We start from the raw sequence: 11,444 nt of genomic DNA on the forward strand, positions 1-11,444 counted from the left end.
GGGCAAACTGTTCAAAAGAATTCTGTCTTCCATTTTTGTAGAGTTTAGGGAATATCAAAATGAAGAAAATTCTTCATGTGGTATTTGTAAATCTTTAGCTTTTTATTAAGTCAAGCGTGTACTCATCTTTTCAAGTTAGGTTGGTTAGTTTCCTGGTCTTTGACTGCAGGATTTTCCACCTGAGTTCTTTTCCTTAAAGATAGCCCTGGCACTTTCTGCAACTCACTGATTGCTCAGTCCATAGCACCTTTTGCTTTGAATAAGAGTTTAAGATCCTGTGAGTGAGTGAAATAATGTTGGGTTGCCTACATTTTATTTATTGTACTTTTGAGATGAGGGTTAAACAAGGACCCCCAAAGAGGCATGAGTGAGGCTGACTTCTGGTCTTCAGAGCTGGATGATTCTCGAAAGCAGGGGAGGAATTTGGAAATGGTATGTGGTCAGAGAGAGGAGGAACATAAAATAATACCCTGGTTAAGGGGAATCTTGGAAGTGAGCCTAGGGGAGAGAAAACAGAGATATTTGAAGGGAAATTAAAAAATAGAAATCACTAACCAATGCTTTAAGTTGGATTTTTTTTTTTTTTTTCTTCCACAGGCAGTATCTCACTGCTCTGTTGCCCAGGCTGACAGTGCGGTTGTGTGATCAGAGCTCACTGCAACCTCAAACTCCTGGGCTCAAGCAGTCTTCCCTCTTCAGCCTCCCAAGTAGCTGGGACTTAAGTTGGAATTGTTATTGGGGGTGTAGTCATGTACCTTAGACTGACCCTGAGTGAGGGAGGTTGAGAACAGAGGGTGTCCAGGGAACTCATTGGCCATGTTTTGATTTTATATCATTGCATGTCTTTTTCCTTTTTAGATGTTGCAGGGCTCCGTATAGAAATAATCCCTAGAGCCCAGAAAAAATAGTTCTCTCCATCCTAACCTCACCTCTAGGGGTTCTCTCTGAGTTTGATAGCTCTACTTCTGCACTGATGATTTCATATAAAGTGAGGAAATACATGGCTGATAATTCTAATGTGTGACAAAGAGACCTATATTTAAGGACTGCAAATCTCCTCTGCATCTGTATATACTGTCAGAAATAAGATCGTGCTGTTCTGGTTCTTAGCTCATGTAAGAAGTATAGATAGATACAAAGATTAAGGCTTCACTTTCACACAGCAACTACTGGCAGAACTGGAAGTAGAACCCCACCATCTGGTTCCACTTGTATGTGTGGTTTCACCTACTTTCTTTAAAAAATTACTTGGAAGACAGTAGAGATAGACCAAAAAGGATGGGGGGAAAATCTTCATTTTTCTGATATGAAACTGAGTCAAGAATAAGGATTCCACCTCTTTGAACAAAGTGTCGTTATTGCCATATGACAATGATCATGCCTAATCAATTCCGAACCCACCTGCTTAGGATTTTTATTTATCAGACTTACAGTCTCGGGTATTTGCATGTCAGAGTTTCAGACGATTTTGCAATGTGTCTTGGTAGGTGAAAAAGCATTCACTTGTAAAAGTTAACATCTTTAAAAGCAATTTACTAGCTGGCATGACTTGAAAGGAAATTAAGAAAAAAATAAGTGTGAAACTTCTTCACTTCTTTGAAAAGCAAAGAAATGAAAATGGGTGAAAATATCTTTTCTGATAAAAGTTGTGCTGAATCAAATTGTGTGTGATGTTAGCTAACAAAGGTGGACAGTTGCCACAATTGGCCGTTGTGTCTGGCTAATGAAAATGACAATTAGAAAACAAGGAAACAACTAAGGGCAGTCAAATGCCTATTCCAAGTACGAATCACATTTTGTTTTCTTGTGTAATTAGTTGCTTAAGCGGGTATTAGCTTTAAACAAACAGCCCCAAGTTCAGTCTCATTCTACTACTCGGTAACTGTGTGGCTTTGAGAAAGTATTTATCTCATGTCTTCATATATAATCCTCATTTATCTTTATATGTAAAATGGTGATAATAAGGTTGAACCACACGAAATTGTTATTTTTCAAGGTCTGAAATTATATGTTGGCAAGGTCCTATGATTCAACCTAATAGCTTCGACCTCATAGGATTATTGTGAGAATTAGATGAGAAATATGTGAAATGCTTGGAATACTTGCTCATAGTAGGTGCTCAATAAATGGCAGGTATTATCAATATTATTTTTAAGTGAATCACATAATTATTTTCTATATAATAAGCAAACTCAAAATATTTACAACTTATATCATATTTTAAGTCCAATCAATCGTATCATTGTATTTACTAGAATACAACGATATAGGGCAAATTTATTTTTCCCCTAAATAGTCACATGCAGTTATTGCTCACTGAAATGCAAAAAGGGTGAGGGGGATACAATACATGTCTTTTTGTATCTGGCTTCTTTCACTTAGCCTAATGTTTTCTGTTTTTGAGGTTCATCTGTGTTGTAGCAAGTGTCAGTACCTCATTCCTTTTTATTACCAAATAATATCCTATTGTACGGATATATTACATTTTGTTTATCGTTGTCAGTTGATGGATGTTTGGGCTGTTTCTACTGTGGGGCCATTATGAATAATGCTGTTCTGAACATTTGTGTACAAAAGAACACAGTGTATGATTCCATTTGTATGAAATGTCTAGAATAGGCAAATCCATAGGGAGGGGAAGTAGTAATAGATTAGTGGCTATCAGGGACTGAGGGGAAGGGGAATGGGAGTGGCTACTAATTGGTATGAAGTTTCTTTCTGGGGTGATGAAACGTTCTAAAATTAGATAATGGTGATGGTTGCACGACCTTATAAATATTCTGAAGATCACTGAATTTGTACACATTGTAAGGGTGAGTTTCCTGGTGTATGAATTAAATCTCAACAAAGCTGTTATTGAAAAAACAGTGAGAAACATTTCATTCTATACATTCGCCACACAAAGAAAGAGAGCACCTGAAGGTTTATACAGTTTATCGTCAAAAGGAGACACATTCTGCCTTGAGAAGGCTTTCTCTAATTTTGTTTTCAATCCACTCCCATTTCAGGCATTGTACTTCATTCTCATTCTGCTCAGCATTTGTGATCGGACTTTGACTCTCAAATTATTCAAAGAGCTGGCTTGAGTTTTAAAAGGCGGCAGGAACAATGGAAAAAGACAGATACAGCTCAAAGGTAGCAGAATTGTACTGATACTGGAAATTCAATGAGATTAACCAAGAAATTGGCTCAATTAAGAATCCAGGGGCTCCCAAACGGGAGCTTTGCAATTCAGAAACAGAAAAAAATTAGAGAAAGGTTTATGTGCAATTTGCATAGACTGCTCTGCTATGTGAGGTTTGGTATAATTGAAATGTACTGTAATTTTCAGGAACATTACCTACAAATTGATATTAGGCGGTCTATAGCTTGTAATTAATGTGCTTCATGATGAAGATGGCAGTAATGATATTTTAAATATTCTAGTGCTCATTGGATTTCATTTTTGTAGGCAATTTTCAGCTCCTGTGAGTAAAACATTTATATTCAATTACAAAGTCTAATAAATAGGCTTTCCCCCTTCTAATCACCACAAAGTATTAATAGTGCTTTCTCGTGGCCCCTTTCTTGTAGGGAGCAAAAATTATGGCCACATTTCTTTCAAAACGTCAGCAGCATCTCTTTCTGGCAGCTGTTTATAGCTGTTCTTCCACCTCTTTGACTTCAGATGACACGACCTTGCCGTCCACTACTTCTTGCACCACTGTCTTAATCTTCCTGGTTTTCTTTATATCTGAATTCACATTAAACATTAAATGTTAATTCAGGCACATGACTCTGCAGATTTATAAAACTCCACTTTAAATTATTAGTTTGTACTTCCTTCTTTTAGGAAAAAAGGTTGAACCATTTTCTTTCTTAAATAGTCTTAAGTCCATTTTATAAATAAATGTGGAAAATGTGCCACTCTCCCCAAATTTACAAGTTTCCTACTGTCCCCATTCCTGAACATAAATTGGCAATCTTGAATTAAGCAAAATTCAGATTTGAGTCTTATTTTTCCTTTTCAGGCTCTCAGGACAGCAATAGTACAGGCCAAGAAAATCACCCTTTTATAGAGAGTGTGCCAAAATTCCCACCGAGAGGGTTTCTTTATGCTATGTATTAGATTTTTAGAATCCCTGGTGTCATATCTGCTCATCTGAGAATTGGCCTCTGCTATGGTTCCCCAAAGCTCATATGTTGGAAACTTATCTCCGATGCAACAGCTTTGAGAGGTGGGGCCTAATAAGAGGTGAATTAATGGATTAATGTCATTATCTCAGGAGAAGTTAATAATCATGGGAGCAGACTTACTATAAAAGCAAGTTCAGACCACTCTTGCTCTCTGGCTCTTGCATACACTCCCTTGCCCTTCTGCCTTCTGCCATGAGACGACATAGCAAGAAGGCCCTCGCCAAATGCCAGCACCTTAATGATATTGGACTTCCCAGCCCCCAGAACCATGAGCCAAATAAACTTCTATTGTTTATAAATTACCCAGTCTCACATATTCTGTTACAGAAAGCAGAAAACAGACTAAGACAGCCTCTCTTTACTGCTGAGTACTACAGAAAAATGTGCAAACATTGAGAAACTTACCTCTCTCTTCCAGGGTGTTTAACTGATAGTCCGTAGTTCTGGTTTTTTTTTTTTTATATAAAAAAGAGAAAAAAACAGAAAAATGTGTTATTGCCATTTTGAAAATGGAGTGCCTTCCTGACTTTTATGTTTCAAAGCAAAGTCTTTGTATGTTTTAATACTGTTTTCTATTTCTTTCCCTTTTACAATGCTTGCTATTGCAAACTTGAGTGTCTTGCTTTTTAACTTGAAAAATACACGGCTTCACAGTGGGCTGGTTTCACATATGCTAGAAGTTTTTATACTAAAAATAATGCAAGTTCAAATCTCGTGTTATCTTGTTGATGTTCTTGGGTGTGGTATCTGAGAACAGTTGCTACTGCCACACTGATGGTTCTCGAACTGGCTCCTTCGGATCTCTGTGGCCTATTATTAAATTCACGAGCTCTCAATGACAATTTCCAAAAAGTCATGCTTTCAATTATATATTAATCATAAAAATTAATGTAAGCATAATCTGTATCATTTAGATAGCCATCTTCTAACTTAGTCCTACCACACAACCTCAAGGCTGTACTTGATATTTCAGGGGTGTGTGTACTTTTTGGCTTATCTTTGTTGTTTTATTGTTGTTATTGTTGTTGTTGATGGTAGTATGTGTGTGTGTGATTACTTTTGGGTAACAAGTGACAGGGACATTGAAATAGGAGAGCATACAGACATTGGCATATATCCCTTAATGCTAAGAGCCTTACTTTACATCTTCTCCTTCCAGAAGGCGGCGATAAGTAGCAATTTCCTGCTCAAGCCGGATCTTTAAGTCAAGAAGAATATTGTATTCAGCGTTCTGGCGTTCCGCATCGCTCCGAATTTGCATCAGTTGGGCCTCTAGAGAGCTCAGCAGAGTCTGGAGTTTGGCCAACTGGTCCCTAAAACGAGCATTGACCTCCTCTAGTGTGTGCTCCAAAGATTCTTTCTATAAGCACAAGAAAAAGAGGCAGTTTCTTATTTAAGGACTTGATTTAAGAGGTGGGTTAATTTTAATTTCTTTAAGAAGAGTTTCTGCAGCCAGTCACTGTGGGCTTCATGTGTATTTCTAGCTCCATCTCCCGTTCTTCCCATGAGGCAACCTTAGCCAGCCAGCTCTTGGAGTATTTCTTTGTCTCTAGCTCTGCACCCACTGTTCTCAGGGTGGCACATTACTGTTCTTGATAGTTGCTTCCCTATGTTGTGAGGGGGTTATACCTCCAGTTCCTTCCTCAGGCTTGGCCATGTGATTTGTGGTGTTTCTGTAGTGGAGGACTAGACTTCCTCAACCCGTTGACACCAGGCTTGGGCATGTGACTCTCTTTGGCTAATGAAATGCCGGTGGACCTGACAAATGCCTTTTCTGAGAAGCTTTAAGAGCTATCCTGTGGTCCTGCCATTGCTCTTTCTTTCTGCCACAACACTGGCATGTCCCAGATGGGATCTAGTCCTTTCACCCCCTGGGAGCGGAAATGTCTGGGAGCACAGCTGCAGCCAACCCACGAGGGCTGTAGAGTTGTTGCGGGCCACTGTGACTTGAAGTTATGATGACTGATTTGCTTGGCCTGGAATGTCTCTACTCCTAGTCTTCAGCTTAAAAATTCATCTCAAATTTTAAGACCTAGTTTAAATGCCACCTTCCCTGTGAAATCTCCCAGTTCTCTTTCCTCTGCCTTTGTGTAGTGCATTGCCCTTTCCTTGAGTTCTCTCTGTCCTTTAATTATGATCAGTTGTTTGACCTGTTTCCCTGCTGGCTCTGCAAGGGCAAAGGTTATTTCTTATTGGTTTTTGCATTTGCAGAGTTCCTAACACAGACACTTAGTAAACACACACAGGATTCAGACACGGAAGTTAGATGTGCTTTACCATGCTGAGATGGGACTGGAGTTCTATCTCTAGGCTCTGGGAGGTGCGTCTCAGCTCCGTCAGTTGAGACTCAGTTCCTTTTAGCTCTTCGGTGTTCAGTTTGACTTGTTGCTGTAGAGTTTTAGTCTAAAATTCCAAGAATGAAAAAAAAAATAAATGAGTAATGAAGGAAAAAAGGAAGGAAGGAAGGAATGGGAAAACGAGTTATCCCTTTCTGGAGGACAGCTTCTCCGTATTTGCTGACACTTTAGAATTATGCTGTTACCTGTTTCTCAAAGTTTTCTTTGGCGTCCTGAACATTCTGCTGGGCCATGACTTCGTACTTCTGCCTCATTTCATTCATCATGGCGCCGAGGTTCAGGCCGGGGGCAGCGTCCACCTCCACGTTGACGGTGTTGCCCAGGTGCCTGCGCAGGCTGTCAACTTCCTACAGGAGCGAAAATCCCGATTGATCTTAGTCTGAAACACATTCTCAGATAAGGCTGGGCAGAAAAGACATAAGAAGTTTTCTGGCTTCTTTCATTGGGAGTAAGTAAAAAAGAAAGAACATAAGAAGCTATATAGGGCTTTACTGTGGTCCAGGTTCTGCTCTAAGCCATTTATTTAACCTAAAGCAACTTTATGAAAAGAAGTTAGGGCTTACATCATTATTGCTGTCATCTTCATCATCTCTATCACCACCACCAACTCTTCTCCCTCCTTCTGTTCCTCCTCCTCTTCCTCATTATTACTAGGGCCTCATTCCCAATACCACTTCGGAGTATTTCCTCACCTCCTCGTGCTCTTTCTTGAGGAGAGCCAGGTCTCTATTCAGATCCTCGATTTGAAGCTCCAGGTCTGCTTTGCATAGGGTTAGATCATCGAAGACCTTATTCAGGCCTTGGAGGTCGGCTTCCACCGTCAGGCGCATGCCTCTCTCAGTCTCGTACCTGTGAAGTAATTAGTATGCAGAGACAACAGTCCTTCTGAAGGGATTATAGGAGAGATAATCTAATGAGATATATTTTTATGTGGTATACGAGGAGATATTTCAACACTGTATAATGTCTTCCTTTATACATTCATGAAATGTGCATGAGAACCTAGAGTCAGATAATTTGTTTCATAATGTCATCTCTGTGATTTGGAGTGGCTGGTAAAAGGCAATTTGAACTAACTTTAAAAGTTTCTAAATTCCAGAATATATTTAAAAATAAATTTTAAAAATTGTTTTAATTACTGTGTCAGCAAAGGCTTATAACTGATATTACATAATGGTTAGTTTTACTTAATGAAATGATCATGATTGATTTATTTTTATTGGTAAACTGATACATCCAAAGTGAACTATCTCAGACAGTCATACATTTTCCTCTACCGTCTTAGATACACTCACTGTTCTAAAACAGCAAACTTCAGAAAATAATAATGCAACGGGGACACTCAGATGTTGACTTAGCAAAATTGGAATGAATGAATTTTACTGCTTTAATCTTCAGATCTGTTTTCCCATTTGCTTCTTTTTATTCCCTGGTAGCATTAAAATGCTACCCTTTTAACCACAGAGGACTTTTTGGTGTTAATACATTATATAAATTTGGGATGAGGAAGCCCTAACGTGGAAGCAGTCTATGAGTAACTGTGATCAACTGTGGTGTGATGACTACAAACATAATTTGAAGTGTATTAACCAGGATTGGTCCTGGTTCTTTGATTGGTCAGACCATATCATAAAACACAGGTGAACTAGAAAGCATCAGGAGTCACCCCTGGAACTGGGGTCATACACCTGTAATCACTTGACTACTTGGAGAATCACTAAGTGTGGGCATAAGGCTCTCTTTAGATAACAGAAGGACGCTTAGGCAGAAGGGGAATTATAAATCGTTTTGTTATTACTCCAAAGGGCAGAATTAGGTTCAGTAGGTAAAAAGGTAGATGCCAGGTTACTTAAAAAAAGAACATTTTAGCAACCAGAACTAACCAACCAGAACAGTGGTAGTTACTGAAGGTGTTCAGTTACATGCTGGGTGATCAAATCTTAGGGTTGTGGGAGACAGAAGTCCATCCCTGAGTGCAGGGCTAGACCACATAGTTTCTAACATCCTTTCCGCTTTAAGATTCCCGAAATATTTAATGGTAGTTCCTTTACCAACACTAATATGGAAAGCTGAGTGTCATGAAGCACTACTAGAAAGAATTCTTTTTCAGAAAGTTTTGCCATCTCTAAGAGAACCTACTTCAGTCTGAAGTCCTCAGCAGCCAGTTTGGCGTTGTCAATTTGCAGGACACAACGCGCATTTTGCAGCTGAGCATCCTTAATCTGGAAAACACGTGAGAAAGAATGACACTTTTAATTGGATGGGAGTTTTTACAAAGACTGAGTTTATCCTCAGATACAACCACTATGATGTCAAAAATGATGTTCATTTCAAGAATTTCCACGTGAAAATAGAAAGAATAATGACATGGTATTTAACATAATAGGGTTGTAAAATACAACTCTAGACCACAGGGTTTGGTCTACTTTCTTGTGACTTTACAAAAAGAGAATTTAACTACACTTGAGTCATCAAACTCATATTAAGTGCTTTGCCTTTGATGTTATTCCTGCTTAGAGCGTTCCTGTTAGCCCCTCTCCCCTGGTGAACTCCCGCTCCTCCCTTATACCTCGGCTTAAACAGCATCGCTTCAAGGGAGCCTTGAATGATGTCCTCAAAACTGAACTGGGTGATCTGCCTGTGCTTTCACTATCCCTCTGTGTGGTAGGTGCCTTTGTTGATACCTGTTTTCTCCTAAATCACATTATGTTCACCACCATATTCCCCAGGGCCCAGCATGGTACCCAGCACCTGGTTATTCACTATGTGTTGCTGAATGAATGAACACTTGCTATATCGTGGGAGTTGTGTTAGGCAGTAGGAATATCAGCACAGATGAGGTCTGGATCTTAAGAAGTGGTTAACTAGTGGGTGAGTTTTCCAAGATGCAAATAGATCAAAAATCTCCTTGGGGAAGACGTTAAAATGACATGTCTCTTTCAACGGATCTGGTCCTAGAGAGGGCCAGCTTCATATGGTGGGTCTGCTCAGCTAAATGAAACAGGTGGCTATGCCTGTGTATTCAGCATGATTCAAAGTAGAGTCAGAAACATGAGATAGATATCAGAGACAGGCTGGCTTATTTTGAACATTTTTGGTGAGAGTCTGAGGAGGGTGAGCTGTTGGCAAGAAGGACCATTTAAATACCACTGCTTTACATGCTTATAGTTCCTGAAATCCCAAAATCACTTCCAGTAGAGCCTCTGAATCAAATCGCACTGATGTCTAATACAACTCAAGAAAAAGAGATTTCCTGGTAAGTAAGTGGCTTTACTCTAAAGGAATATGAATCTTAAAATAGAAACGAAAATGAAAGGACAGTGTTCTTGTTAGATAAGACCGGTAAAGCAAAGTAAGCCCTCTGTGTCATATCTGAAATCTCCAATTAGGAGCAAAGTCTTCTGCTTTTATTCATGCAATTGGTAAAATGGAGAACTCCACCTTTTTTGACTGACATGGGAGCAGGTTGTGATATGATTGAGATAAATGTGAATTGGGGACAATAGAACATTTTATTGCTGTAGAAGTAGTTTCTGAACTGCTTGGTGATCCTGGTCATGTTATCAAACAGAACATTTAAAAACTCAGGTACCGTTAACACCCAGACCTCTGTGCCCCGTTTCCACCCTGAATCACTTAACTATTTAATCCATAACACAGCATTCAAATACTCATATTATAACATTTACACAAATAAAAGGAGAAAAATCTCTGAATTGACTGGGGTTTCAAAAGTTGATGAGGACTAGGTGAAAAACTAAGAAAGATTTATCACATAAAAAATTTTTAGGTCTTTTCAGAAAAATTGTTCACTACCTGTTTAGCCCTGATGTGGTAAACTGTTAACAGAGATACAGATTATGAGACTGGAGGATAAAATTTTCATATTTTGTATGTAATTAGATTAAAAAATTTAAAACACAGTATGATTTAAAGTCATGCCATTATAGAGTCAGGTACTCCAGCACTAAGGGTAGAGGAAAGAATATTTACAGATGTAGCGTTTCAGCCTAACTTGCTTTACCAAGGCCATTTGGACCCACCTAACACAAATGCCCTCTTGATCTATCATGAAGCTGAACAGTAGAGTAGAAAACACAGGCATCATCCCTCACCTGATTTTGCAGCTCTTTGATTTGATTGTAATATGCACTATAGTCCCGACCAGTGCTGGGGGCGTTGTTCTGGTACCACTGCTTGATCTGTCCTTCCAGTTTGAAGTTGGATTGCTCCAGGGACCGCACCGTCTCTAGGTAGCTTGCCAGACGGTCATTTAGGTTCTGCATGGTCATTTTCTCATTACCAAGCAACAGGTCCCCGCCGCCGCTGGTGAGATTGCTCCCGTAGCTCACCGTGGGTCTGGAGGTGGAGATGCGGGTGCCATGACCCCCGGCACCCCCGTAGACGCTGGGTGCAGCCCCGAAGAGCAGCGTGCCCCTCATGCTTGGGCTGAGTGCAGGGCCCTGAAAGGAGGAACTCAGGGTTCTCTGGAAGCTTCTGCGACTAAAATCCTTTGGGGATTCCAGGATGAAGGACATGTTGCTTCTGGATGGTTGCAGCAGTCTGTCTAGCGGTGGGTGTTGAGCTGGCCTTTTATGGAGTCCACAGAAAAGAAACTCCTCCTCTGCTGACATGTCACTAGGTTGGCACCACTGTCCACTTTGCCTTGCCTTTTTTTTTTTTCCCCTTTGTACAGCGATATGTTTAATTCAATTCCAGAAATTACCACTAGAGGCATTTCTTAGAGGCTTTTCTCAGGGGTGATTTCTTTTTTCAAACAGAGCTAACAAAAGGAAACAGGGAGGTGTTTTCTTTCAGCCCTTGCACCTGTCTTGGTAGGCTTTTTTTTTGGTCCTAATGTACACATAAAGAATGTTTGCAATCCTCATGTATAATTTAGGTATCTAAAAA

At 39.7% G+C, this 11,444-nt stretch overlaps 1 protein-coding gene across 1 annotated transcript; it reads right to left on the reverse strand.

The window, feature by feature from the left end:
- Positions 1-2,891: 2,891 nt before the first annotated feature.
- KRT20 (keratin 20) lies at positions 2,892-11,102 on the reverse strand. The gene is made up of 8 exons (XM_069481362.1): positions 10,649-11,102; positions 8,673-8,755; positions 7,226-7,382; positions 6,719-6,880; positions 6,454-6,579; positions 5,316-5,536; positions 4,582-4,619; positions 2,892-3,733 (listed from the first exon to the last, which is right to left on the reverse strand). Exons 1-8 carry the CDS (start codon positions 11,069-11,071, stop codon positions 3,636-3,638), a joined length of 1,308 nt encoding a protein of 435 aa, XP_069337463.1. The 5' UTR covers positions 11,072-11,102; the 3' UTR covers positions 2,892-3,635.
- Between the last annotated feature and the right edge of the window lie 342 nt (positions 11,103-11,444).

Source organism: Eulemur rufifrons, chromosome 9 (genome assembly GCF_041146395.1).
Source record: "Eulemur rufifrons isolate Redbay chromosome 9, OSU_ERuf_1, whole genome shotgun sequence".
Taxonomy (NCBI): domain Eukaryota; kingdom Metazoa; phylum Chordata; class Mammalia; order Primates; family Lemuridae; genus Eulemur; species Eulemur rufifrons.

What these genes read in the sequence shown, in the direction of transcription:
- KRT20 (XM_069481362.1), bottom strand. Translation starts at nt 11,071, where the DNA reads ATGTCCTTCATCCTGGAATCCCCAAAGGATTTTAGTCGCAGAAGCTTC. An exon ending in AAGAAAACTTTGAGAAACAG is followed by an intron (nt 6,580 to 6,718) that starts GTAACAGCATAA and finishes TTGGAATTTTAG; the next exon opens with ACTAAAACTCTACAGCAACA. An exon ending in CTGGAAGGAGAAGATGTAAA is followed by an intron (nt 4,620 to 5,315) that starts GTAAGGCTCTTA and finishes AAAAAAAACCAG; the next exon opens with AACTACGGACTATCAGTTAA.